General features: G+C 61.4%; 3 protein-coding genes across 7 annotated transcripts in view; 1 reads left to right on the top strand and 2 right to left on the bottom strand.

Moving 5' to 3' along the window:
- The first annotated feature begins 15 nt into the window (after positions 1–15).
- Positions 16–8,422, top strand: LOC100482979 (cytochrome b-245 light chain). Of its 4 annotated transcripts, XM_034672533.1 has the most exons (7): positions 19–178; positions 4,910–4,979; positions 5,526–5,600; positions 5,804–5,887; positions 6,422–6,503; positions 6,853–7,043; positions 8,151–8,422. In XM_034672533.1, the coding sequence occupies exons 1-7, from the start codon at positions 121–123 to the stop codon at positions 8,347–8,349; spliced, it is 759 nt and encodes a 252-aa protein (XP_034528424.1). In that variant the 5' UTR covers positions 19–120; the 3' UTR covers positions 8,350–8,422. The 4 variants fall into 4 exon arrangements, with proteins under 4 accessions (XP_034528425.1, XP_034528424.1, XP_002913421.1 ...); XM_034672534.1 differs by lacking the exon at positions 5,804–5,887 and having other exon boundaries at positions 16–178; XM_002913375.3 differs by lacking the exon at positions 6,853–7,043.
- A 1,517-nt stretch (positions 8,423–9,939) lies between these two features.
- Positions 9,940–11,813, bottom strand: IL17C (interleukin 17C). The gene is made up of 3 exons (XM_034672532.1): positions 11,296–11,813; positions 10,677–11,005; positions 9,940–10,256 (listed from the first exon to the last, which is right to left on the bottom strand). The coding sequence occupies exons 1-3, from the start codon at positions 11,650–11,652 to the stop codon at positions 9,995–9,997; spliced, it is 948 nt and encodes a 315-aa protein (XP_034528423.1). The 5' UTR covers positions 11,653–11,813; the 3' UTR covers positions 9,940–9,994.
- Positions 11,814–15,920: 4,107 nt separating this feature from the next.
- The window catches only part of ZC3H18 (zinc finger CCCH-type containing 18), a 55,724-nt gene continuing 44,245 nt past the window's right edge, over positions 15,921–27,399 (bottom strand). For both annotated transcript variants that reach the window (XM_019803524.2, XM_019803527.2), the window contains 10 exons: positions 24,963–25,154; positions 23,993–24,112; positions 22,165–22,269; positions 20,751–20,894; positions 20,338–20,397; positions 19,434–19,594; positions 19,009–19,205; positions 18,472–18,568; positions 17,383–17,479; positions 15,921–16,802 (listed from right to left, as the gene is read on the bottom strand). In XM_019803524.2, coding sequence (XP_019659083.2) covers positions 16,589–16,802; positions 17,383–17,479; positions 18,472–18,568; positions 19,009–19,205; positions 19,434–19,594; positions 20,338–20,397; positions 20,751–20,894; positions 22,165–22,269; positions 23,993–24,112; positions 24,963–25,154 — 1,387 coding nt within the window. In that variant the 3' untranslated portion in view covers positions 15,921–16,588. The remainder of the gene's footprint in view (positions 16,803–17,382; positions 17,480–18,471; positions 18,569–19,008; positions 19,206–19,433; positions 19,595–20,337; positions 20,398–20,750; positions 20,895–22,164; positions 22,270–23,992; positions 24,113–24,962; positions 25,155–27,399) is intronic.

Genomic DNA, 27,399 nt, shown 5'->3' with positions numbered 1-27,399 from the left:
ACTGGGGGCGGGGCTGACGGGCGGGGCAGGGGGCGGGGCCGGCCTCCGGAGGGGCTGGCGGCTGCCGCGCAAGCCGCAGTGTCCCAGGGATCCCGCCGAGCCGTGGTCGCCTCCGTCACCATGGGGCAGATCGAGTGGGCCATGTGGGCCAACGAGCAGGCACTGGCGTCTGGCCTGAGTGAGTGCGCGCCGAGACCTCGGGCTGCGGGCCGGGCCGGCGGGGGCGCCGAGACCTCGGGTTGAGGGCCGGGAAGTGAGGACTCGAGGCGGGGCTGGGGACCCTCTACGCTACCCCACCCCCGCCCGGACCTCTACACCGAGAGAGGAAGTTGCAGGCAGGGGAAAAGGCGTTTCGTCCTTGGTGGTTTCCGGGGAGTCACTGCCCACCGTGGTTGGGTAAACCCAGCAAGTGGACGCCTGGGTGGCCCTCGTGCCCCGGAGTTGGGGGCTTTGGACCAGCGGTGGGGAGAAGCTCCCTCCCTTCCTGGGTCCTGAGTGGCAGGTGCTCTCCAAGTGGGGTCCAGCCCCCCGTTGCACAGAAGGGCATCTGGGATTTCATAAGTTGGCTGGAAACCCCCAGAGTGACCCCCGTTCAGCTCTACTCCCAGAGAGACTGCTTCTGGGGAAAGGTGGCAGGGCCCCTAGTCACCCTGCCAGCCGTGCCCAAGAGCTCCAGTCAGGGAACGGTGGGGTGTGCTCCCCAGCTCTGTACTCACAAGCAGGAACCTCTCAGCACTGGGTGGGGTAAAGCGGAGTCAAGAGGGGGCTCTGCCTGCTCCCCCTCCAGGAACATGCCACTCCCAGAATGTCCTGTGTCCAGTGGGAAATATGCAGACGAGGGGGGTCTCAGCCCAGCACCATTCCCCTGGGACCCCCCCTGAGGCCTTCTGCCACCTGGGGAGAGAAGAGCAGAGGCAGACCACATCTCCCCAGCCCTACACTGGCGGGTCACATTTTAGAGCACAGGGCCTAGCGGTGTGTTGTATGTCCAGGCAGGTCACCCCTGCTTTGGGCATCTCGAGTGGCTGAGAACCCAGTGGACTGGTCTTATGGTGCTCCTCACTGTCCCCAGGCTGTCCACTGCAGACCAGCCTCCCAGGAAGTAGAGAGTTCTGGGCCCCGGGGCCCCATTCGCTGAAGGCCCACTGTGTGCAGGCTGGCCTGGCCTCCGCTGCTGCCCGCAGTGCCATGGGGCCCACATCTCTCTCACATCCGCTGGGCAGACAGTGAAATGGGGGCCTGGGCTCAGCCTTCTCCATCATCAAATAAGACCGTTGTCAGAAGGTCCCCCGGGGCCCCGCTCTGGTGCTGACTTTTCTTCTGGGTATAAACTGCAGCCTTCAGGGACAGCTTGGGCCTGGTGAGACCCTAGCCAGTCACACCGCACATTTTCTGTTGTGGGAAACCCCATCTGACCCGATCATGTCACCTGCTGCTGGAAGCCTTCCTGTGGTTTTCCAGTACACACACCAAAACCAGATTCTGGCCGCTCCAGTCCCTGAGGCCTCCAGCTCCCTGCCTTCTCCGTGACTCGTGCACCGGCTTCCTTTCTGTTCCTGGATCGCCTAAGCAGACCGCAGGGCCTTTGCTGAGCTGGAGCATGTGCAGCGAGCTGGCTNTTTTATTTTTATTTTTTATTTTATTTTTTTTAAAGAGTTTTATTTATTTATTTGACAGAGATAGAGACAGCCAGCAAGAGAGGGAACACAAGCAGGGGGAGTGGGAGAGGAAGAAGCAGGCTCATAGCAGAGGAGCCTGATGTGGGGCTCGATCCCGTAACGCTGGGATCACGCCCTGAGCCGAAGGCAGACGCTTAACCGCTGTGCCACCCAGGTGCCCCTCTCCATTCATTTCTGAGCTCAAGATGCCACCTGCTTGGAGGAGCCTTTCCAGAGCACCAGGCACAAAGTAGCCCCAGACATTCTGTCATATTCCCCCTCTTCTAGTTCCCAGGTTTATTTCTGTTCCCCCGTTGACGAGACCAGAAGCCCCACCAGAGGCCTCACCTTTCCTTGTTCCTGCTGTGTCCTGCACATAGTAGGGCTCTGTCAGCATTTGGTGGGTGGTGGGAAGTCCTCCTGCCTTCCTGGTGAGCCAGTGGTATCTTTGCCCCCCTCTTGCTGTCTCCAGGCAGCAACGCTGCGGCTCNCCTCTTCTAGCTCCCAGGTTTATTTCTGTTCCCCCGTTGACGAGACCAGAAGCCCCACCAGAGGCCTCACCTTTCCTTGTTCCTGCTGTGTCCTGCACATAGTAGGGCTCTGTCAGCATTTGGTGGGTGGTGGGAAGTCCTCCTGCCTTCCTGGTGAGCCAGTGGTATCTTTGCCCCCCTCTTGCTGTCGCCAGGCAGCAACGCTGCGGCTCAGGATGGGGAGATCACACACCCAGGCACANGGCTCAGTGAGCTGGCTGAATGCAGAACACCACCCTTCCCTCTTCCAGCTCCCCCAGATGCCGACCAGCCAACAGGAAAAGTTAATATGTACCAGAGCTCAGCACCAGCATCAGGAAATCTGCTAGCAGGAAAAGCAGAGTGAGGGTTCAAGGTGCTATATCCAGGCTGAAGGAAGGGGCGCTGGGGAATGGGGACCGCCAGGGGGTCCAGGCTCTTACCTGGTGGGATTTGGGGGCCTCTGTGTGGAAATAGGCGAATCTGGGCTACACGGCTGGCACTGGCTGGAGAGGACCACCTGCACAAGAAACAGAGTAGGAAATGGTCCCCTCAAAGGACGCTTGGGACCTGTAGCCAGGGCTGGATTGAAAAAGTCCTGGACAAGGCAAAACCATGGAAACTCAGGCCTGTGCTGGTGTGGGGAAAGGCCGAATGTCCCCTACCCTGTGCCAGACCAAGAGATCCCCACGCACTGGGCCCAGGCCTGCAGAAACCCCCAAGCCCCCAGCAGAGGCAAACATTAAAAGTTGTCTGCAAGGCCGTTTGCTCCCTGGGGCACAGGATCGCTGCCAGCCACCTGCTCACGCCCCCCGTTGGAGGAAGCACGCCGCCCAGGGTGAGCCCCCTCACACCGTGACAGAGCCATAGCAGCCCATCCGTCTGGAAGACCTGAGAATGTGAGCACGCGTTGATGCCTACCCATGTGTTCCAGACTGCTCCAGGAGCGAAAGGGTCAGAGGATTATACAGCAAAACAGGACGGTGCAGAAAGTGAACTCATGCGGGACGTCAAGAAAGAAAAGTCATTAAAGGTTAATGGATGAATTGAACGCACTATGAGGACAAAAGGATTCGTGGAACGGAAGATGGGGCTCAGGGAATGTCACAACATGCAGCCCAGACACAGAGATGGGGTTAAAAGAGAAGCTGAACTGTGTGCAGGGGTGCAGTGGTGGGGGGACCTCCCTGTGGGCAGCAGTGGAGAGAAACCTGCCCCGTGGACAGTGGGTGGGGGAGACCCTCCCCGTGGGCAGTAGGGGGGGTGGGGAAGACCCTCCCCATGGAGTGGGGGGGTGGGCAGTGGGGGTCGTGGGGGAGACCCTCCCCGTGGGCAGTGGGGGGTGGGGGAGACCCGCCCCGTGGGCAGCAGCATGTGCAGAGGTTCAGAGCTCTGTAGGGTGAATGCTGGGAGACATAAAGGAAAACAAACCCTTTTTGGACACACGGTAATGAAATTACAGACCAGTCAAGAAAATCTTAAAATTTACCAGAGGGGAAAAGTGGCTTTGCATCAGATGGACTGCAGGCTTCTCCAGAGCAGCTACCAGACGACAAGGGAATAAAATCTTAGGTGCAGAGAGGGAGGCTGAGTTCAGGACCCAGGCTGCCTTGTTCGGAGGGCTGCTGCCAGGCCTCCCTGCGGGCACCCCCGGAGGACACCCATCAGCCGGGGGCACGGAGTCCAGCGGACAGGACTGGCTGCGAGGAGGGGGCCTTGGGGAATACGCACGATGGTGAATAATTAATGCATCATGGAGTGCGCAGCCTGCGGGGTGAGGCTGAGGTTAGCTGAAGTCCACACGTGGTCCGGGAGGGGAAACTTCAGCTCAAGCACGTTAGCAGGAGGAGGGAAAGCGACACCGACGCCTGCCAGAGAGAAACAGTGAGTGCAAATCGCCTGCTGCCATCAGTGGTCAGGAACAGACGTGAAGTTTGCTGTCAGGTTGGTGCAATTAGTAAAAACCCAGCGGTATCGGCTCCGTAATCGTGCAAAACCGGAAAAGGTCCCAAAGACGGGAGGGCGGATCAGTCCCTCGTGGTTGATTGCTACAGCAGAACACCGAGTGGAGGGTCTTGATGAAAGGAGGTGGACGCAGGGGTGGGGGGCTCGCGGGGCGAGGGGAGTCTTGATGTGGGGGGGAGCGCGTGGGGGAGCACCTCCCAAAGTCACAAGCTCACGCCCGCTCAGTGTCTTAGGACTTTATACTTTAAAATGGCTACGATGGAACATTTCATGTTACCGAGAAGTTGTAACATAATTTCTGGGGAGAAAAGCTCCAGACGTAAGCGCCTCCAGCAGCCCCGGGGAGGCAGCCGCCCGCGGGCTCGAAACGGCGGCGGACGACCGACCGCAAGCCCAGGAAAGGCCGGGGTGCACATACCTGAGAGCTGGGGTCCAGGGGAGACAAACGGCAGCACCGTATGGCCGGGAGAGATGTCTGTCCGTGGAAACACAAATATCAGGGACGTCTCGAAATGCGGGAAGCGAACACTCAAAATGGCCAGGCGTCGGAGCCGGGCAGGGGTGAAGACCAGCCCCACCTGGGCGCCCGGGGCGCTGCTCCCTCAGCCCTTCCCCCAGCTCACGTGCTGCTGCGAGGGCTCACCCCACCTGTGTCCCCTGCCCGGTCAAGTGTGTCGTCCCTCTGGAGCCTCTGTGGCCGACTGCTGGCCTCGCCGAGGGGGGGGCACATGGAGAGGGCTGGGGACTCCTGCTAACCTGCTTCTCCTCTGTCCACAGTCCTCATCATGGGGGGCATTGTGGCCACTGCCGGCCAGTTCACCAAGTGGTACTTCGGCACGTACTCCATGTATCCTGCCAGCGTAGACCCTGGGACTGGGGCAGTGCTGCTGGGCTCAGGGTGGGGGTGCGGCTGCCCCTGGGTCACGGCCTGTCAGTTTCCCTGGGCCCTTTGGACGCCCTGCAGCGGGGGGGGGGGGGGGGCAGGATAGGCTCAGGTTCAGTTTGAGACGCCAAGGCTGGGAGCAGGGGAGCAACTGGCCCGAGTCCAGGAGTTGGTCTGCAGCTGGGCCAGGGGTGTTAGCAGCCCCGAGGGCTGGCACTGAGGCCTTGGGAATTCTGGGGGTCCCCTCCGTGCCCCCCTCTATCAGCTGTCCCCCGGGCCAGCCTGGGATCTGTCTGGGAGTGGGCTGAGCCCCTCTGGCCCAGCTGTGACAGGCCAGCCAAGGCCAGCCTTGGGGGACAGCAGGCAGCAGAATAGTTGGACCTGTTGGAAACTGCCTGGCTCCCAGCTATATGACCTCTGGGAAGCAGCTGCACCCCTCTGTTTTCTCAACAAAGGGGGCTCACTCTGGCCCCCAGGCTGAGCCCGGCTGTTCCTTAACGGCGCGTTCAGCTGCGCAGGCGTGTTTGTCTGCCTGCTGGAGTACCCCCGGGGGAAGAGGAGAAAGGGATCCACCATGGAGAGATGGTGAGTCCCCACCCCTGCTCTGGGGGCCACCCCACAAGGGAGGACACTCCTTCCGAGGCTGCAAACACCCTCCTGGGCAAACAGGCCAGAGCCTGCCCAGCTGCTGTGGCCCCTCGGTCTCTGGGAGGGAAGAAGATGGGGCGGGGGGCGGGGGTGCTGCTAAGTAGGATACCGTCTGTCTTCTTCCCGCCCCCTCTGCCTAGTGGACAGAAGTACATGACCAAAGTGGTGAAGGTGTTCGGGCCTCTGACCAGGAACTACTACATCCGGGCCTTCCTGCACCTTGCGTGAGCCGCCCACCCCGCCTCCGCCCCCTTCAGGGACCAGGACGGCCCTGCCCTAAACCCTCCCCACTGCCTGGATCAAGTCAGCCCCATCCCTGCCCAGATATGCTTCCAGACTTGGCACCAGGGCTTCCCCAGACCTGCTCTGTCCCCCGCCCCCCATGCTGCGTAATGGTTCACGCAAACACTAGGCACTTAACCAGGAGCTGTCGGGGGCTGACGAGGCTCACCTGGGCGGCTCCGCTTACTGCCTTGTGCGTTTGTCTGCTGGTTCCTGCCGGGGAGGCCACAGCACACAGGCCTCGACAGCCATGTGGGCTTCCTCCTGGCATGGTGGGTGGGGGCCAAGCATCAGCACCCCAAGATTGTTAAGGTTCAAATGAAAGCAGAGGATGGGTCCAAGGGCCCAAGCATAGAAGTCCAACCTTTGGCAGGACTGGGCGTGTCGTCCAGCCAGGGTTCTGGGGCCACACATGATTGTCTGGTCCTGGGGGTCCTGGGGCCACGAGCCCTCCTGACCGCCCCGCCCCTCCCCAGGCTGTCAGTGCCTGCTGGCTTCCTGCTTGCCACCATCCTGGGGACCGCCTGCCTGGCCATCGCGAGCTGCATCTATCTGCTGGTGAGTGTATCCTCTGGGGCTGGCCCGTGGGCACGTGCCATCTCCGTCCCCAAAGCCAGCTCTGCCGGCAGATGCAAGGCCAGCAGCCTGCGTCCTCGCTTGTGCCGTGGCGGGCTCGGTGACACCGCGGCCACCGTTCACTGCACATGCAAAGTGTGCTAGCTCGTCTCTGCTCCTCGACCCTGCTTTGCAGAGCGCAAAGTCGAAAGTCAGCCAAGGCCCCACCGGATTGGGCTCCATGTGGCACACGTTTCTCATCCAACCTGTCCTTGCTAACTTGGGGTGCTGTCGGGAGCCCATCCTGGGGAGCCCATCAACAGTAGAGATGCCACGTAGATGTTTTCCAAAGCTGCCCTGTTGGGCCTGCCTGGAGTTGGGACACATGCAAAGGCCCCGTGGTGAGGATGCACGTGACCCGGTCTTCACAGAAGGGCTGGCGGACATTGGGGCGGACGGTGTGGACGGAAGCTCTGCCGGGCACAGGCTTTGGGCCCGATGCTTCGCTTCTCTGGCGCTGAATGTTCATCCTTCCGTTTGTGTGTGAGAAGGGGGGTCACGTTTTCTGTGCTCCAAACACCCACGGGCCCAGACGTTTCACAGCTTGGCGACCCACCGGCCAGCCCCGCTGCTCCCCCAACGGGAACCCTTCCTGTGTTCGCTCTGCTGCTTCCCGAGTGTAGTCGCGGGGTGTTGGGGGGAGGGGTACATCACCCGCATCCAGCCCCTGCACCCTCCCTGCACTAGCGGGCTTGCTGGGTCAGGGGTCGCCCAAGGGATGCCCCGCCTGCCCACCCGCATGCTCCCTGCCAAGGCTAGCCGGGCTGCGGGTCCGACCTGCTTCCCTCTGCTGCGGGTCTGAGCTTCCTCTTACACCTGCCCGTTGTTCGAGGGGCCTTTGTCTTTTCCGTGTTAACTTGAAGGGATCTGTGAATGTTCTGTGAGTGCATTTCAGACCCTGAATACTTGCTTGGGCTCGGCGAAGGGTCTGTTCACCGTGTGTGAAATCCTCCCCGGGGCAGAACAGAAGTTTGTCTGTTTGCCTTCTGGAGCACCCTTTCCTGCCTGTGAGCCGCGTCTCTGCACGCTCTCAGATCCACTGTATAGTTTCCTTTTCGGGGAGACGCACTACCATTGAAGTTAGGAGGTGGGACCACAGATACTCATTTTATCCCCTTCTGCTTCCTAAGTGACACGATGTCACACTTTTTCTGTCAAGGGTTGTGGGTACGGATGAGAAGCACACGGTCCCAAGTCCTCCCAGCCCGCTGAGGGCCCCGCGTCCAGCGAGACCCCGTTCTCTTCCCCGACCCACTGTGGCTGGTGCCCCCAGGGAGGCCCCCTGCCCTCCCTGGCTGCCCCCCTGGGCCACTCCCACCCTGTGGCCTCATGTCCTGTCCCAGCCTTAGTCCCTGCAGGGTCGGGGGGAGGCCCGGTCTTGGAGCATGCGCCTGAAGTGGCCTCCGGGTTGCAATCCCCCCACTGTGGGGTCCCGCCCGGAGGATGAAGCATCTGGGGTCTGGGGTCCTGGCTGTCATTCTGGACTTAGTGGGTTCCGATGTGGGTCCTGCCTGGTTCCCCGGGGCTGGTGGTGGGGGTGGAGTGGGCCTGCGGGAGGCCCTATCAACCCAGCTCCTCCGTGTCCTGCAGGCGGCCTTCCGCGGAGAGCAGTGGGTCCCCATTGAGCCCAAGCCCAAGGAGCGGCCGCAGGTGGGAGGCACCATCAAGCAGCCGCCCAGCAACCCCCCGCCGCGGCCCCCAGCCGAGGCCCGAAAGAAGCCCAGCGAGGGGGAGGCCGCAGGTGCAGCGGGAGTTTCCGGTGGCCCCCAGGAAAACCCGGTCCCGGTGATCGACGAGGTCGTGTGACCCGCGTCTCCAGCAGTCCCCCATGTAGCCCCCAAAATAAATCGAAGAGAGCAGGCTCCCTGACTCCCTGTGTGCACCCCGCGCCCGATCCGGGATCCAGCTGCAGCCTAATTCCTGGATGGGCCGCTTCTCGCCCTCTCTGCCTCCCCACCTGGCTGTCCCGATGGGCCACTGCCGAACCGCCAGGCTCCCACGCGGCCCGGGATAGACGCCACCCGCGCCATGCCAGTCACCGCCATCCGGGGAGGCCCCTGGCCCGTGGCCTCTGGGCCTCCTGGACCCTTGGTGTGGAAGTGCAGCCCCTCCCCCTCCCTGACCCAGCCGCCATTCCTTCACCAGCAGCCCGAGTCGCCCCTGGTTCTGTGGCATCCTTCGCCCGTGGGGCTCTGCCCTCAGAGCCAGCCACATGGTGAAAACTCAGTCACGTGCTGAACAAAGCGTCCTTCAGATCCCAAAGGTCTCTCATCCCCCTTTCCTGGGCGCTTGCTTGCACACAGTAGGCCTTCATCAGGGGTGGAAATGGCTGGTCAGGCAGGGAGGTGCTGAAAACTGCCCTTAGATCGGCCAGGGAAACTGAGTCTCCAAAGGGGGTCATCACCTTGCCGGGACTCTGATCGTAGGCCGACCAGGTCCAGAGGCTGGGCTGCCTGGCCTCGGGGCAGCCCCTGGCGGGCCACGTCACTGCGGGTGGGCAGGAGCCCCCGGGGCGTCCAGGCAGCGAGACCGGCCTTTGGATTGACCTGGGTCTCTGATGGGGCTGGAGGAGACATTCAGACCCTTGGAGGGGATGGTGGGCTGCACAGGCGTGTCCCCCTGAGCCAACACCCCCGGCCGCGGGCAGGGGGTAGGTCCCCCTGGTGGAGGAGGGCCTGCCCGCATGGCGGCCAGACAGGGAGCCACGGCCAAAGGTGTCAGCAGGTGAAACCGCCAGGGCCCGCAGGGCACATGCGTCCGCACACTGGCCACCCTCGGGGTTCATGCATAGGCATTTCTGGAAGGACACCAGAGTCTAGGGCCAGCAGCTGCTCCTGCAGGACCAGCGGGGTGTCAGGGCCAGGCAGGGGTGAGGGTGAGAAGGCGGCCTTCAGCCACTGCTCTGTGCTGCTGCCGCTGTGCTCTGGGGGGTTTGTCAATTAAACAACACATTTACACTTAAATAGTTGTTTTAGAAATACAGGGGTACTTGTTTCCAGGGGAGGCTGGGAAGGGAAGCTTGGGGGGCAGGGACCAGCCTGAGGCCAGTGAGGGCACTAGGGAGCCCGGGGAGCCACAGATGTGGAGGGGACATTAGAACACATTTCCCATCGTTTAACACGTTCTAGTTGAATAAGATGATTCCTTCTAGCCCAGCTGTTTTTGCAGAAAGGGTAAACCGAGTCTCAAGATGGGCCTGACCAGCACAGAGGGACCCCGCAGGCCCCAGGGACGCAGCTCTTCCAGGGCCTGGTCTCCACCGTCGTTCCTCACCCCCGAGGCCTGGAGCCTCGGTACCTGCCCGGGGACCCCGGGGGCAAATAAATAACCAATAAATACACATAAATAGGAGGGGCCCTCTCTGCAGAGACCCCGACTGTCCAGTCTGGGGGGGTGACCCCCCCAGTGCCGGTGAAGACAGCCAAGGCCGCTGGTCACTGTGCCGACCTGGGCAGGACGCAGGTGCAGCCGACGGGCACGCGGATGAACTCCGTGTGGAAGGAGAAGGCCCCGGGCGTGGGCAGCCCCGTGGCGTCCCGCGAGCAGGGCCGGCGGCGGAGGACCAGCAGGCTCTGCAGCAGCGGCACAGAGCTGAGCGCGGCCGTCTCCCGGCCCGTCTTGGCGTTGACGCAGCCCCTGCACAGGCACTGGGCGACGGCCAGCTTCTGCGGGTAGCGGCTCTCGTCGGTGTCCACGCTGCGGGGACAGAAGGCATGAGGCCCCCGCCTGCAGCCACGGCCCTGTGGGTGCCCCTCGCACTTGGCGCGGTCCCGGCCCCACGGAAGCCGAGGACACTGGGCTGCGGGGCGGGGGCACGGGGCCCCCAGGAGTGAGGCTCATCGCATCCCCCCCACTGTCCCCTCAGAGAGCTCCCCCCACCCCCGACAATGGGCCCAGCTCACCCCGGCGGGGGCTCAAGCGTGGACCGCAGAAGTGTCCCAGGGCACCCGAGCCGCGCTGCCGTCCTGCAGACGGCGCCTGTGGTGGGGCCTCCCTCCCCGCCTGGGGGTGACGGCCCACCCAGCAGGCGAAGACACTGAGGCTCAGAGAGCGGAAGGAATGGCCCAAGCCCACAGATCAGGGACCCCAGACCCTGCGAAGTCCCGCAGCCCTCACCGGTATCTCCAGGGCGAGATGGAGCGCTGGTGGACGTCGGCGTCCAATACCTCCTCCGGTCGCAGCACCGGGCACTGGGTCCCAGAGGGGGGACTGTCGTGCCGCCTCCTGCGGCCCCCTGCCTCCAGGCTGGACACCAGGGCTACAGGCAGAGCCTGCTCCCACTTGGCAGCTCGAGCCAGCAGGTGTGGTGGGGCCTGGCCCGGGGGCAGCTCCTCGGCCGAGTAGCAGTGTGGGGGCCCGTGGGGGTGGGGCCCCCCCCAGAGCTGGGGGCCATGGCGGGCCAGGCTGGTGGGCAGCCAGAGCAGAAACAAGAAGCCGGGTAGGAGCTGGTGGACAGACATTAGGCTGGATCAGGTCAGCGGGTACACAGGGAAGGGGGCACCTCCCGAACCTCCCAGCTCCCAGATGGGGTATGGCCCTCCCTCTACAGTTGGGGAAACTGAGGCCAAGAGGGAAACCTGGGCCTCAGCCCAAGCTCCCCAGAGCACCAAGGCTCCTGGGTCCCGGATCTCCTGTGCCCAGATTTGGGGGTTCTCCTGGACCCTGTGCCAGCATCCTCTGCTCGGGGGGGCCGGCGGCACGGTGCAAGCCGGGGCGTGGGGAGAGGCCGGCTCACCAGGCTGACCATGGCAGCAGCAGCGGCGCTGGGCTGGGAGAGGCGGGTGCAGCCGGCTGCGGGCCTGGAGGCTGCGGACCTGGAGGCTGCCCAGCTCCAGGTGCCCTTTATACCTCCAGCCACACCTGGGGAAAATCCGGAGCCACTTCTTCCTGGGGAAGTGCCCGGCTGTGCTTCCTCCTCCCCTCCCGGTGGGCCCCACTGTCCCTCCTCCCTGCCCGGGGCAGGCCGTGCCCACCCCCATCCTCCTCTCCCTCCCCCACCCAGGGGGCGCCTTGCAAACGGAGCCACCAAACCTCTTAGGGCTGTTTCGGGGGCTTGGCGCTGGGAGTGGGGCAGCTGGGGCAGCTCGCTCATCCACACGGCTGCGTGGAACTCCTCGGGGTGGTTCCCCAGGTTGTGGACACGCGGTTGGCCTGTTTTTTAGATTTTTATACCTGGTGCCTGCCCCCAGTTGGCAGGTTGGGGCGGTCCAGAAGAGGCTCCTGGAGCTGGGGGCCGGCCAGCATCTTCAGGCTCGGGGTTGGGTTTCTGCGGATGTCCTCAACACCGCACTCTGGTAGCCAAAGATGCGGTGAGAACTCCTTGGAAACTTTAAAGTGCCTGCACCCCACAATTTGAGGAGGCCCCTCTCACTCAGGCTGTGGGCTGTTAGGGGGGGGCTGCAGGGGGGCGGTCCGGCGCCTTGGTTGTCCTGCCAGGAACAGTTGGAGGCGATCTTGCAGAGCTTTGGACGCAGCTCCCTGGGTGCCCTGGCCACCCCTAAGACGCAGGGCCCCGTGTGCCCCATCTCCCCTATCAGAGGCTACCGTGTCCCCAGCTGAGGCGGCTCTGAGGGCAGGGGATTGGCCAGGACAGGGCCGTTCCCTAAGTCTCCAGGGACACCAAGACCCCCTGGAGGAGAAGGGCTCTCCCAGGTGTGACTCTGGGCAGGGACCTGCCCTCCTGGTCCTTACAGGTGTCTGCACCTGCACCTGCGCCCCCCCCTGCCCCAGGGAGCAGGACTGGCTTAGGGGAGACCCTGTCCCTCGCTGGCCTGGAGGAAATGCTCTTTCCCAACTGACGGATGGTCGATGTGTTGAGTCCCCAGGGCTGCTCCTGCCTACAACGTCCTCTGTTTGCATACCTCCTGCAATGGGGAGATCACCACTCCCTGCATTCGTTTGCTAGGGGTGCTATTGCTAAGTGCTACACGCTGAGGTCTCCATAGCTCTGGAGGCCAGAGTCTGAGGTCAGATCGGGGGCAGGGTCCGTTCCTTCTGGGGGCTCCGAGGGAGGACCGTTCCCAGCTCTTGGAGCCTCTGGGGGCTGCTGGTAATTCTCAGAGTCCCTTGGCTTGTGGCCACAGCACTGCTCCCCCACCTCCTCTCCACGTGGCCTCTCCCCTGTGTCCGTGTCTTCTAAGGACACTCACCTGTGCAGAACGGTCTCATCTCAAGCTCTTCCCCTTAATGACATCTGCCAAGACCCTCGGTTCTTCACAGGGACAGGGACAGGCCTTTTGCGGGTGTTGGGGGGAGCACAGTGGAGCCCAGGACCCCTGTACAGGGCAGTGCTGGAGGCTTGCTGGGCCAGCTCTCGAGGGAGCCCCTCCTGAGGCCGGGCTGAGTGCTGCCTCCGTCCTGGGAGAGTTCCAGTCCCTCCTGCATCCCCCCGGGAGGCAAACCGAGCCCCTTGGACAGGGACGGTGGTGTGGGGCACACCTATGGCCCCAGCACAGAGCTGCGCCTGGCGCCCAGGGCTCCATGAATACACGTGAACAAGGGGGAGAGGGATGGGCCTGGCTCCCTGAGGAGTAACACGGGGTGACAATGCCCCACTTGCAGGGTGCTGGCAGGTGAACCCCAGCCTGGAGGCCGAGGGAGGGGGACACCCGCTGTGCAGTGGTCTCGCCTTCCTTTTGGGGGAGTCTGGCTGCGTCCACACACGGGTGCCATTTATGAAACAAAACGGCTGTAAAATGGTCACTTCTGCTGTGGCTGCCGGGCGTGCCCCCTCCCGCGGGGCGGCGGCTGGATGTACTGGCAAACGCGGCCCCAGCCTTGGCCCCTGCCTACGCCAGCCCCCCGCAGGTGAGGGCAGCTTCCGCATTTTCTGTGCCTTTCCAGAACAGCCCATGGGTGGGCAGCGTGCTCACAGAGGAACCCTGGGACCAGGCTGCACGCCATCCGCTTCTAGATGCCACCGACCCTCACGGCTCCGCGTGGTCCTGACAGCCGGCCCCCAGGGGGCGGGGGTGGGGGGGGAGAACTGCCCGAGGGGGACGGGGGCAGGGCCGGGAGTCGGGGGTCCTGGCCGGCGGCGCCAAGGCCGGAAGAATGCGGGGCGGGGGCCCAGGCGGCACCTCATTCCTGCGGGTGGCTGAGGCAAGCGCAGAAGTCCCGGGTTGGGCAAGACTGGAAAGGCGCCACCAGAGGAAGGCTGGAGGGAGTCCTGGAGGCGGTGTCCCAGGAGGCCCCGCCCTCAAACCGTGCCCCTTGGACCACAGGCCTCCGTCAGTCTCCTGCTGAGTGAGGCTGCTGCCGCCGCCCTGGAGGGGGTGACAAATGTCACTGGGGGCAGCCGGGAGGCTGGACGCATGGGGGAGGGGCGGGGGAGGAGGCCCAGGCGCCCAGGCGCCTTGGCGGCAGCATGGCTACTACAAGCGACCAGAGAGAAACCCGCAGAACTTCACTTTCACCAAACGAGCTGCCGCATTAGCCTGACATGTTCACCCTTGACGTTGGAGATTCTCACATTTGAGTGACAAAATTTACAAAATAAACCCTTCTGTTTTGTCCACTCAAGAGAGATGAGGAGGGAGGCCGCAGTGGGGGCCGGGGGGCGTCAGCAGGGGCCGGGTGGCTGGGGAAGGAGCATGGGAAGGCCTGAGGGGCAGGGTGGGCTGCCCTGAGCTGCCAGAGTTGGTGTGAATTAGGTCGGAGTTCCAGGAATAGGAAACAGCATGCGCAAAGGCCCTGGGGTGGGAGGAATGGCAAGCAGGTGGGGGTGGGGTGGGTCAGCATGTGTAACGTGGCAGGGCCGCTCTAGCTGTGGAGACTGGACCTGGACACAGGGGGCAGTCTAGTGGACAGACACGGAACTGGAGGGACAGCCCTTAATTATCTGCACTATTTGCATGCTAACTACAGCCAGGATCTCAGCCATCGTATTCCCTGGAGCGCAAACATGCCTGAGGATCCATTACATAACAGGGCTTCCTCTTTCCAGATGCCTGGCCTGGAATGTTCTTTCCACGAATGTTCTTTCCACCAGACTGGGCAGGGAAGGGTGGGCTCGGGCTGTGGCCCTTCCCCCTCCCCGGACAGGTACTTCTGAGTCCGGCCCAGAGGAGCCGTGAGCCCAGACGGGCTGGGGTCGAGGGGACCCAGGGCTGTGGCTCCAGCCTCAGTGTCGTAGGCCCAGGACAGGTCCGTGGGGCAAGGAGAGCTATGCGCAGACAGGGACGTGTGGTGGGCTCACCTGTGGGCTCCTGGCTGGCTTGCTGGGGTGCAGTGGCTCAGGGGTACAGAGCACACGGGGTCAGGCTGGCCCCAACCTGCCCTGGGTTCTGGCTTTGTGTCCTTGAAGGCCACCCACTCAGAGAATGGGAGTTCCCTTTGAACCCAGCTTCGACCCAACAAATCAGGTAAGCCTTGAAAACTTGCTGAGACACAGGACCGAGGCCACCATGGTGCAGGAGGACTCACATCGCACAGGACGTGGAGGCAACATGGAACACCGTCCACGGGATGCTGACCACGCTCACCCCCGGCTCCCACGCTCTAATGGTCACCCGGCCTCGGGACAGAGCACTCAGCGGGTCCCACGGGCAGGGGAGAAGCCCTGGGTCTGCTGCCTGCTGACCTGGCCTGTGCAGCTCCCCCCACCAGAACTGGAACTGGGGGAGGCAGCATGGGTCCCAGGGGGTGTTTTGTCTGCCCGTGGAACTTGTTTTAAAGCAATGGAAGCAGGAGGGGTGCCGACTCCGCCCACCACAGACCCTGTGGGGGCGCTCCGAGGCCTTGGTGCTCCTCGGTGAGCTCGCTCCCCAAGAAGGGGCTGCAGCGGGCACCAGGGCTCCCCGTTGACGGTCTAGGCAGCGATGGGGCTCTCCAGCGGGAAGCGGGGGCTGTGGTGGGCAGGACGACAGCCCTGCTTGGACCTCCTCACGGCAGCGGGACCACGGGACGGTCCTGGGCCCAGGACTTGTCAAGCCTGCCTGCGTCTGTGTGCACACAGGGGGACCGTGCACGCCCCTTTGGGGCCAAGCCTAACGACCGTCCTTTCTGGACTCTGCTCCGAGACCCATTTCGGGGAAAGCGGGTCACCGGCTCAAGTGGGAGGTGCTCCTGCGTTCAGGACGCCCNAGACCGTCCTTTCTGGACTCTTTGCTCCGAGACCCATTTCGGGGAAAGCGGGTCACCGGCTCAAGTGGGAGGTGCTCCTGCGTTCAGGACGCCCCGCCAGGCCCAGAGCCACCATAAGGGCACGAGGGGCCCCATCCACGGGGGCCGGGGGGCAGAGCCCCTGTGCCAGCAGCGTCAGGGGCATCTCATCAGGGCCTCCAGGGGCCCTCAGCCGGGGCTGCCAACTCGCCAGGCAGGCCCAGGCCCACGGAATCATCACCACCAGGGCAAGACGGCTGCTTATCAAAATACTTTATTTTAGGAGACCCCTCAAAAAAAGACCCTCCACATTAGACAGACGCCCAACAACACCCTCAGCCTTTTTTTTTGGTCTTTTCTGTATTTTTTTCCTTTTTAAATCAACTAAAACAATCTGATGCTTAAAATTAAAAGACAGGAAGTATTTCCCAATCGGACTTCAGTCAAGAATATATATCTATTTTCTGACCCTGGGGCCGGGCGGGGGTGGGGAGGAGGCAGCTCAGGGGCACGTGGCGCTCCCGGGACGGGAAGGAGCGCGTGCGGAGGACAGGACGCAGGGCAGGCCGCGGGCAGAGGGGAGGGAAGACGGCAGGTGGAACTGGGCACCCGGGACTGATCGTTCTCGTGGAACTGTGCCATGTCCTTGCTGCTGCCGCCGGCCGGCCAGCCTGCCTGTCTGGCGGGACCCCTGCTCTGGGACGGGGCTGGTTCAGTCTGGTCTGGTCGGGAGAAGACGGACTCGGCACCATCTTCATCACGTGTGGCTTCTTTTCCAGCTGAGAAACTTTTTTTTTCTCTTTTAATTTTTAAAAAGATTCACAGCCAAAATGAGACATTAACTTCAAAATCCAAGACGGCTGTGCTCACGCTAGTTGTAAAAACACGAGAGTCTCGCTGCGGCGGGGGCCGAGCCCGCGGGGCCCCTACACCTTCCCGGGGATCTTGGCCCGCTTGCGCGCGATGGCGTCCTCCACGGCTTTGAGCTGCTTCAGGAGCTCCTCGCGCCGCGACAGTGTGCTGGCCTTCCCTGATTTGGTGCCGGCGGAGACTGTGCTGCCCGTGCCGGCATCGGAGGCTTTGCCGGGCACACTTGTGACCTTACTGGAGCTCTTGGACTGGGGTGACAACTGGCGCTTCCTGCGGGGGTGGGGGGGGGCATCAGAGGGTCCGCCATGAGCCTCCCGCTGGGCGAGGACACGAGGCCCTGGCGGCCGTCGGGACAGGTCAGCCTCCCGACGACAGCAGCGCTGGGTCTGGCCTGGCTGCAGTGGGGTTCCCACCCCCCTGCCCCGGCTGTGGAGAGTGGAGGGGGCAGAGCATCCAGGGCTTGGCTGCTGCCCTGCCGACCCGTCCCTCCTTCTGGTGCTTCTTTGCAGGCTGCCCCTGGGTGGGGGGGACCCCACGCTGCTGACCCAGGAGCAGCCCCGAGCACTGAGACACGTGTGGGGCTACACGGAGAGCCAAATCCCATACCCATGGGCACCACAACCCTGAGCACTGGGGTGGCAGGGAAGGGCCTCACAGCCGACCCGCGAGAAGGAAATCTCTACCCTGCTTCTGGGGCCGAGGGGAAGGTAGGAGAAGCTGGAAACGCCAGGAAGCCTCGTGCCTCGGGGCCCTTGTCCACGGACCTGCTGGGGGCAGGAACACTCTGGCTAGCCCGCCCTGAGGCCACGGCGCACGTGTGGTCCGCCTAGGGCATGGGTGGGGCACTCACCTGTCTGGTGGGGCCACCGGCACCTTAGAATTCTGTCCTCTCTGCCGCTCTGGCTTCGGGGAGCCGAGTCTCCCGCCTGACTTCCGGTCCCGAGGACCTGGACGACAAGGACGAGGTAAGACCATGGTCCCAGCCCAGAGTGGGCTGGTTATGTACAGAAAGGGTTCGGGTGGCCTTGCCGGCTGCCAGCGACCCCATGCCAGAGTCACGGCAGCTGAGGACTGCCTGCACGTTCTCACAGGAAGAGGGAAAGGGCAGAGCCGGTCAGAAGAAAGGGACAGAGCAGTGCTGGTCATGCTGGAAAGTGAAGCCCCAGGAGCCCACGGAGGCTGAGGTCAGGACAGGCCACTGAGCTCCCACTTATCCAACACAGACCCGCTCATCACTCACACTTCTGAACTGGGAGCAAACAGGGAGGGGAGGGGAGGAGAGAGAAGTAAAACCAAGAAGATAGGGGTGTTCGCCGCCCCGCTGTCTAGTGAGCACGGGGCCCTGCGGAAGGGCAGTGGGGCTGGTCAGCACCCGGGGAGCACACAGGTGCTCACACCAGCTGGTTCTCGGCCCAGGTGGGCACGCCGAGGTCCCGGGCTCAGCGGCACAGGGGAGGGGCGCCCCCTCCTGCTCCCGACAGGCCCCTCGGCCCTCGCTTAGGGAGGGAAGACGGCTGCACGCTCGTGATCAAAGCCGGCCAGGCAGACGGCTTGCGCAGCAACACCGGGCCCCCCTGCCCGCCCTCCCCCGCCCCCCAGAGTCCGCGCCCTGTGCTGTCATGGAGAGGAGAACCGAGCCACCATTTGTCAGCCAAACACTGAAGACCTTTTCAAAGAAGAAAACACAACGACGCTCCTGACTTTTGTTCACGGAAATAGTTATTTTTCATAAAAAATGTTATTTGTGTTAAAATAGAATACTTTGTTACTGCTATTTAACATTAATAAATGTTGACTTTTTTCCCAAGTTTTAACTTCTAACACTTTAATATCGACGGATGGAACCACATGAGCGTTAGTTCCTCAGGGCCCATACTTAATAGCTCATGGGGTCCTGGCCCCTCTGCCCTCCTCGGCCCTGCGAAGGCGCGAAGCTCACCTCGGTCTGGGGATAAGTTAGCCCGCTTGGCCGGAGGAGGACTCTGCCTGTCTCTGTCCGAGGGCTCATAACGCTTCCTGTTCCCTTTGTCGGCCGCCTGGAACAACGGAGGGAGCGCAGCAGTGATGGTCTCACTCCCATACCTGCTCCCGCGAGTGCCTCCTCTGGGTGCTCACGGGGCCCCGAGGGAGGCAAGGCCCGGGGTGTTGGGCCTTCATTCTCTGCAGCGAAGGTGGCCGCAGAGAGCACCCCAGGGGACTCGGCATCTCGCCCTCCCCGTCCTAGGGAGCCTTAGGGATGTCAGCTCACACAGGCCCAATCACACAGAGAAGGGCCGGGGAGAGCACCCACCAGCCCCGGGACGCTCTCATCTCCCAGGACACGCTTTTGGGCTTCGTCACCCGACACCCACGCTTCCCCCGTCAGGGCAGCAGGACAAGTGGGCTGATGTCCAGCCGCCGCTCTCTGGCCCCAGGAACCAGGACACCCCAGGGAGCTGGGTTCCCGGAACTGCCGCCAGCACTGCCCGCGGCTCACCTTGTTCAACAGCGTCAGCTTGATCTCCTTATGGGCAACGAATGTGCCCTGCTGGGGCTGCCCGGGGGTCGCCTGCTGGGGGGCTGTAGGCTGCTGGGGTTTACCGCTGGCAGAAGGCTTCGAGGACTTGGGCAGCTGTGCGGACGAGTCCCTTTTCCGCTTGTCCTCTTTAACCCCATCTTCTTTTTTAGACTTTCCTGCCAACAACAAATGCTAAGTCACAGTCGCCATCCCGGCACGGCGGTCTCCTGTGGGCCACCTGGAGGGGATGTGCTATCAGCCAGGCCACGCGTCTGGGGGACAGAGCTGGGAGGTTCCTGCGCTTTCCTATGTAAACGAGTGAGGCAGCGCGCGCACCCTCTCTCCGCGAAGGGCCTGCCCGCCTCTGCAGCCACAATGCCCAGGACGCGAGGAGCCCCCTGTACCTTTCTCCTTCTTGGTCTGGGCTGGGGTGGGGGACCGCGAACTTGCTGAGGACACGGGGCTGGCCAGGTCTGCGTACATGTCGTCTGAGTCCACGCTGTGCACCGAGCTACTACTCGACGTGGCGCTGGACACCGAGGAGACGCTGCTCACGCTCAGGGACCTGGACACACACAAGTACGTGTGCACCCACGTGGCCCCAACGGAGAGACGGCCGGTGGCCAAAGGCCATGGGGGGCCGGTCACGGGTGTCCACGTCCACCTTCCCCAGCCTCCAGTTTCGAGGAACATGTTCCACCAGACTGGAGACTTCAGGGGTACTGTGGGCGGTTTAAAGGTGCCCCATGGTGAAGGAACGCCCTGTCACAGAGTCGACGGCCCGTGCACGAATGAGCAGCCGCTCTGTTTGCTGGGCAGGGACGTATGATAAATGACGTGTGAGTGAGGCTGGTGACGACAGAGCAAGGGCCCGGGTTATGAGGCCTAAGAAAGACCCCAGAGCAGAGGCCACCCTGGCCCAGCACGCGCTCTGGAAAGCACGGGGATGGCGACCAGCTCACAGGTGCTGCTGCCACAGCTCCCACTGTGAGGAAGACGTGCCCCACGGCAGGCCACTGAGTCCTGTCGCTCTCAGAAAACGCCGGAAGGACCAGTGGAGAAAGGAAGGGCCCAGTTTTGTTTAAAGGCTGGGTTTTTAAACCTCTTTGAGGAAGATCTGGGCTGCCTAGAAATGAAAGACAATGTCCGCTCTGGGACTCTAAGGACTGACATGACAGCGTCTTCTTGTCAAGCCGCCCAATGGCAGCACTCTTTCCCACTTTACTGGCCGTGCAGTGAGCACCTTGAGCATGACGGGCGGGGCAGCCAGGGTTCGGGGGCTGGGGCCAGGGAGGGGCCGACAATGACCTGGACCTGGAGCTGGAGCCACTGTAGCTGCTGCCGCTGGCGCTGCCGCTGCCGGTCCGCCTGCAACACAGAGAAGCCCCGCCAGTGCCGCGGCCCCAGACCCAACCGGCTTGCAAGTGCGCAGGGCTCTGCTTGCTTTTAAGCACGATTTTCCCCAGAAGAAAGATGCCAACCCTCTCCTTGGTGTCCCACAGCAGCACCGCCTCTTTCTAGGGGAGACCTTGGTGTCGAGGGGTATCTGCGTCCCGCACAACCACACCTTCTGTCCTTAGGTGCTCGCACCCCGTCGTGGTTGGGGGAAACTGAGGCTCGGGGAGGTGATGTGACTGGACAGACACATAGGACAGGGATGGAACAGGCCCCGGGCCTCAGCTGCTCGCCCCCCTCTCACCGCTTGAAGTCCATTCGCTCACCTCCTGGGGGGGGTCCTAGCTTGCCGCTCCCTCCTCCTGGCTTCCCGAGGGTCTCCTGGCTTGGCGGGCTCGGGGGCTGGAGCAGTGGTTTTGGGGGCCTGTGGCGGGGCTGCAGGTGGGGCTGGCTTCTTCACGGACTTCTCTCTGTGATGGGAGATGGAGCATCAGACCTGGCCCCACGGCGAGAGGACGGGTCCATCCGAAGACCCCTGAGAACCAGAGAGCTGGCGCTGTGCTTCCTTGGGAAGGCGCCCCCCCCACACCCCCAGCCCCGCTCACGGGCCAACCGCCGAGGGCAGCAGGGCCGCTCCTGTGGGGGACCCAGGCTGCAGTAGAGAGAACAGCCCCCAAAGCTCTTCTGTGCCATCAGTGTGGGGAGAATACCCTGCCGACCACTCCAGTAGCACCGAACGCTCATGGGTCAGGCAGAAGCAGCAGGAAACAAAGCCCTGGGCAAAAGCAAACTGCTCAGCACAACGCTGGGGGTGGCTTAAGACCCGTGCAGACCAAGACGCACGCACAAGCCTGCCTCCTGCACGGCTGGGCTGTCTGGACTGGGGTGGCCTCCCGTGTTCGCTCAGCGCATCAAACGGCACAGCTGAGATGGCAGGCTTAATTACGCCTCCACACCGGTCACCTTCTAGGAGGGGGCGACGCCGGCTGCATACATGCCCCTGAGGGCTGCTGGCAGACTCCGTGCCGGCCGCCCAGCGAGTGCCAGGCTACCGGCCACTAAGTGAGCCACAACCGCGAGGCCAAGTGACCAAGCAGGGCCGGTGCTGGCGCCACAGACGGGCACACAGGACCCGCCTGCTCACATGTGCCCTGTCCTCGCCCTGCAGGCCACAGGGTCAGCTCCACCACCGGCTGCCTCTCTGGGCTCTGCACTGCTCAGGAAGGGAGCCCACTCTCATTCTGGGGGAGCTTGGACACGGCCACAGCCCGAGACCACACATGAGCTTGTGACGTGTGTCTGCTAAGCTCCAGATGTTCTAACTTGTCACATCAGTTACATCTGCTGGTGAGGGTGGAGATCTGCTTAGGGAGCAACAAATGCAAACGAGGCCAATGTGGCGGGGCCACCCCTCTCCGCACGCCCTGGACACAGCCTTGGACAAGGGAAGCGCTACGGGAACCCCCTCCCTCCTGCCTGCTGGCAAAGCCCAGCAGGGATGCTCCTGTTAGGTGAAGTGGTCTGACCTCAGGGAGCATAGCCATCACCACGGTCCACGCAGGCACGCCAATGCACGCGTGGCCTCGACGTCCACATGCCAGGAAGTGAGAGACTAAGTCTGTGTCCCACAGCCCCCGAGCCGGATCCCCCAACACCTCTGCCCACCTTCCAAGGGTTCTCACTGGAGATGCAACAGGAGAGAGAGCAAGAGCCGGAGAGCCAGCCCCACGGGGCACTTACCCTGCTTTCCCAGGAGGCGGAGCTGGCTCCCCCTTGGTTCTAACAGAAGGTCTGTGTGGGGAAGGCGTTGGAGATGGGGAGGGGGACGAGGAAAAGGACCGGGACCTAGGGAGGAAACAGAGGCATGAGGAGGGAGCGCCACAGTGCCCTAGTCTGCACTCAAGCACGCGAGGTACACCCCCCCAGGTTCACAGAAACGTTACTCCAAGTCTCTACTCAGCTGCCTCAGATTTAAAATGGCTTTCAGACAGTTCTCGGTCCTCTCTTAAAACACACTAGAGGGAAAAGGCGTAACCAGGCTGACGGGTCCTGCAGAAGGCCTAGGAGCTGTGCGGGCAGGAAGGGCACATGCTCTGCGTTGCTAGGCAGTCCAGCAAGGACATGGTGACACAGGTAGGAAGGACAGAGGGCCAAGCAGGGGAGCGGGACACTGAGGCCCAGGGGGCTGGAAAGTGGGGGGTGGGGAGGGTGGCCACAAGCAGCACGAAGTGGGGACCGGCCAAGCGCAGGGGACTGTCCCCGCTGAAGCACACAGTGATGGGCTCCAGTTTCAGGTGTCAGCAGCATGGACAGAGCGCCCCAGGACGGGGCCGCTGGCCGGGTAGCTCCGGGGGCCGGCCTGGCCAGGTTGAGGACTCCACTGTCCCAGGATCCAGCCCCAAACCCCACAGGAGGCAAGCCTCAAAAACGCTCCCAGGCTGTCGTTTTCTCCCTACTTAAAACTGTCGCGTACAACTCCACCTTTTCAGCCAAGCAATGGCACCAGGTAAGGTAAGGTGGGGCTCCTGCAGTCACACACACTGAGGTTTGAGGGGTACAGGGGTGTGAAGGAAACGCCCGGTTCTTCCATCCTGACGCTCGCTTTGCCTGGCTGGGGCTGCCCACACGGGGAGATGGGAAGGGACGTCCCCGCTAGTTGCCAAGAGGCTAGCGCCAGACTGTGCAGCCCTGCACCACCGCCTGGTGTGCGAACGGTCCTGGTCACCGACTGCGACGATGAGGTCTCCGGTCTGGTCCCCATTGTGGCCTTCCTGGGGAGCGGAGCACCCTCTCTGTGTGTATGGAGACAACGGAGCTGGGGGTCCGGCCTGGAGGCCCCCACACAGGCAGTCCTCCACTCTCCACCTTCCTCTGCTTGGACCTCTCCTCTCCTAGCTAAGCCCTGAATGGGGTGAAGGGAAAGAAAAGGGAGCGGGGGTCTCCCCACTCAGGGTCCCCTGTAGGCGGGACACGTGGGTGCAGGCGGAGTGCACGGCACCTGAACTGGCTGGAGAGACAGAAGCTGCACACAGAGCCCCTGAACGGTCCTGCTTGTGCAGTCATCGACCACCTGTTCCAGCACAAACGACAGTGAAGAATTCTCTACAACTCCAAGCACAGCTTGTCTATCTTCAGTGGGGAAAAAACACGTGTTGTCTGATCTTTCTAGAAACGTCCAACAGAACCTGCTGTGAAGCCGGAAACGTCTCTATCTGAACACTCCAAACAGGCCCACGCACACTTTAACATTTCAACTGAATGAGAATGTGAATCACCACGCGTGGCTAGCGGCCCAGTGGACAGTGCAGGTCCACAGGACGTGGCCAGTGGCCTTACTTCTGATTTTCGCACACCCACAGCCCTCAGCGCTGCTTCCGACCAGCTCCCGACACGAGCTCCGTGCACCCCGAGGCCCCAGTGCCTGCGGCTCGTTATCCGGCACCTCTCCACGCATTCCTGCTCAGCAGTGACCTTGGAACACAGCCGGGCGCCTGGAAGGACGCCGTCAAGACAGAGACCGGCCACTGTGCAGGCACCGGGGGTGCGCAGCCGCCGGCCTGGCACATACCTGGACCGGCTGCCTGAGAACGAGCTGTGTCTGGAAGACCGGCTGGAGTAGGAGCTGTAGGAGGACGAACGGGAGCGGGAGGACCCGGAGCCAGAGTACGAGGACGACCGTGACGATGACCTAGAGAGTGCAAGGACCAGCGTGGGAGAGGGCCGGTCTTCCTCCACCTCCGGCCCGGATCCACATGACGCCCACCTGTACCCACCCCCCCGCCACCGACGTCCCCCCGTCCCTGCCTGTGCACACCCGCCCGCCTTCCCACAAACCCACTCCCACCCGCCCTTTGGACACCTCTGTGGGCATGCTGCAGTCCAATCCCCTTCTGGTGGGAGTATGTTTAGAAAGCAAGACGTGGGTACGGGTGTGCTATGACTGGGGGACAGCTCCCAGGCCCTGGCCGCACGGAGCCAGGACAGGTGCGCCCACCTGTACAGATACACATGTGTTTCTCTCTCTGCCCATCTGTACACGTAATGAAAGCCCTGGGTTGACACTGACCTCCCCAGTTCCTGTCCAGCACGGTGGGCTCCTGCTAGCCTCCCACCACCCACCACATCCCTGTCTGTTCAGACCTTGTGTGCACACTGAAGCCCAAACGTACAGGAGAAAGAGAGGGGCTGACTCCAAGATGGGGCTGACGCTGTCCTTCTGGCCTTCTGCCTTGCGCGGTCTCTCCCAGAGGGACCGGGCGAGCCCTCTCCCCTCGATGGCCCCCTCGCTGGGTCTGTGCTCCATTCTGGGTTGCCAGCATCCTGGCTGAGGTCAGTGTTTATTTTGGGGGTGTGAAGCCTTACTGAGGTTCTAAGCATCAGTTCTGTCTGCCGCCAACGCTCCAGCACCCCAGGTACTCACTAAATCTCTGCTGGACAAACAGATGCCCCTTTAGTCCTCCTGACCGTCCTCAGGCCAGGATGGTGCAACCCTCTGGTGGCGTTTATGAACCCGTCATTCTGACTGGCCGGCTCCTTACCGGGAGGAATTGGAGGCAGAGGCTGATGACGCTGATGTTTTCCGACGCCTTCGTGCCCGGCTAGGGGAGACGGACACCCCGAGTTTCTTCTTGGGAGACTTGGACCGGCGCCAAGGGTCCTTCCACTCGTCTGCTCGCTTCACCTGTGGCCCTGCAGTGGAGGCCTCCTTCTTTGGTGGCTCAGCTTGACGGCTAAAATCACAGAGGTGTTAGCCACTCTGAGGCCGCCCTCTACGACAGCGGGAAAGGAAACTGAGAGGCAGGACGGCAGAATCGGCACCTTCTTCAGGGTAAGCCTGACAAGTACTACAGGCCACCTACCAAGGCAGCAAATACTCCCTCAGCGGTAGAGCTCACCACCAGCAAGACAAGCAAAGCTCGCTCCACAGGCGGTCTCCAAGCACACATGTCCTTCCTGGAGGAACATGTCTTTCTCCTTCGTGGTAACTAACCACATTGGTACTTACTTTCTTGGCTGTAATGACTTACAGAATTCCCCACCACACTGCAAACTCTGGAAGGACAGGGGAGGCCTGTCCAACATGTTCTCTCTAGAGCTGGCGCACAGTGGGTTCAAAACAAATACTTAGTTTAAGAGTAATAAAGTACTTGTTGCCCTCATCTTATGGTCAACTTATCTTCAACAAACCAGGAAAGAATATCCAATGGAAAAAAAACCAGTCTCTCCAACAAATGGTGTTGGTTAAATTGGACAGCCACATGCAGAAAAATGAAACCGGACCATTTCCTTACACCATACAAAAAATAGACTCAAAATGGATGAAAGAAGTAAATACGAGACAGGAATCCACCAAAATCCTAGAGGAGAACACAGGCAGCACCCTCTGTGACCTCGGCCACAGCAACTTCTTGCAGGACACGTCTCCAAAGGCAAGGGAAACAAAGGCAAAAATGAACTGTTGGGACTTCATCAGGATAAAACGCTTCTGCACAGCAGAGGAAACAGTCAACAGAACTAAAAGGCAGCCTACGGAAGGGGAGACGATATCTGCAAGTGATTTACCTGAAAAAGGGCTAGCATCCAAAATCTATGAAGAACTTATCAAACTCAACACCCAAAGAACAAATAATCTAGTTCAGAAATGGGCAGAAGACATGAATAGGCATTTCTCCAAAGAAGGCACCCAGATGGTCAATGGACACATGAAAAAATGCTCCACATCCCTCGACATCAGGGAAATTAAAATCAAACCCACAAGGAGATACCACCTCACACCTGTCAGAATGGCTAAAACGAACAAGCCGGGGAACACCAGATGTTGGCGAGGACGCAGAGAAAGGGGAACCCTCTTGCACTGCTGGTGGGAATGCAAGCTGGTGCAGCCACTCTGGAAAACAGTATGGAGATTCCTCACGAAGTTGAAATTAGAGCTACCCTACGACCCGGCAATTACACTACTGGGTATTCACCCCAAAGGATACAAAAATACAGACTGGAGGGGACACCTGCACCCCAATGTTTACAGCGGCATTATCAACAACAGCCAAACTATGGAAAGAGCCCAGATGTCCATCGACAGATGAATGGATAGAGACAATGTGTGTGTACATACAATGGAATATCACTCAGCCATCAGAAGGATGAAATCTTTCTGCAGTGATGTGGATGGAACTAGAGGGTACTATGCTGAGTGAAACTAAGTCAGAGAAATACAATTATCGTATTATCATATGATTTCACTTGTTTGTGGAATTTAAGGAACAAAACAGATGAACATAAGTGAAGGGGGAAAAAAGAACAAAGCAAACTGTAAGAGACTCTTTAATTCAAGGGAACAAACTGAGGGTTGCTGGAGGGGAGGGGTGGGGGGACGGGGTAACTGGGTGATGGATATTACGGAGGGCACTTGATGCGATGAGCACTGGGTATTACAGGAAGTGATGAATCACTGAATTCTACTCCTGAAACCAATATTGCATTGTATGTTAACTAACTAGAATTTAAATAAAAATTTGGAAAAAAAAAGTACTTTTGTTTCCACAGTCATTAGAAATTTTGTGTATCAAACCCAAGCCTTCAACAGTTCCTTTGTTCCCCGACTAAGGTTTGAAGAGGCTGGTTTGATTTACCCAGAGAGTACTGTGATCAAAACCCGAGAGAGAGGAGACAGTGGCCCAGAGAAAGTCAGAGATGCTGCTATGCGACAGTCACTAACGCAAGCATTAGGACTGAGGGCCAGCGGGCCAGCTGGGAGGGACTGTGCCAGGACTGAAGAGTGATGTCCCCCAAACCCCTGTGGGGCCGCATCAGTGGTAACTACAGGTGGGCAGAACGATCACCTGGGAGTGAATCACGGCTACGGCTGAGATGTGAGAGCCATGCTCCACGGTGACCAGCAGACCACCAGCAGGAGAACCCAGGAGCCCTCCTTAACAGGGTAGGAGGCGGGCGGGCAGCTGAGTACTCAACGGGGGA

Source organism: Ailuropoda melanoleuca, chromosome 12 (genome assembly GCF_002007445.2).
Source record: "Ailuropoda melanoleuca isolate Jingjing chromosome 12, ASM200744v2, whole genome shotgun sequence".
Taxonomy (NCBI): Eukaryota; Metazoa; Chordata; class Mammalia; order Carnivora; family Ursidae; genus Ailuropoda; species Ailuropoda melanoleuca.
Note: the sequence above shows the minus strand (reverse complement) of the source record. Positions and strands in the feature narration are given on the sequence as shown.

Coding starts and splice junctions, on each gene's coding strand:
- LOC100482979 (XM_034672533.1), top strand. CDS start 121: ATGGGGCAGATCGAGTGGGCCATGTGGGCCAACGAGCAGGCACTGGCG. Junction 5,601..5,803: donor GGATCCACCATGGAGAGATG/GTGAGTCCCCAC, acceptor CCCTCTGCCTAG/TGGACAGAAGTACATGACCA. Junction 6,504..6,852: donor CGAGCTGCATCTATCTGCTG/GTGAGTGTATCC, acceptor TGTTTTCCAAAG/CTGCCCTGTTGGGCCTGCCT.
- IL17C (XM_034672532.1), bottom strand. CDS start 11,652: ATGAGCGAGCTGCCCCAGCTGCCCCACTCCCAGCGCCAAGCCCCCGAA. Junction 11,006..11,295: donor CTGCTGCCATGGTCAGCCTG/GTGAGCCGGCCT, acceptor TCTGTCCACCAG/CTCCTACCCGGCTTCTTGTT. Junction 10,257..10,676: donor ATCTCGCCCTGGAGATACCG/GTGAGGGCTGCG, acceptor CTGTCCCCGCAG/CGTGGACACCGACGAGAGCC.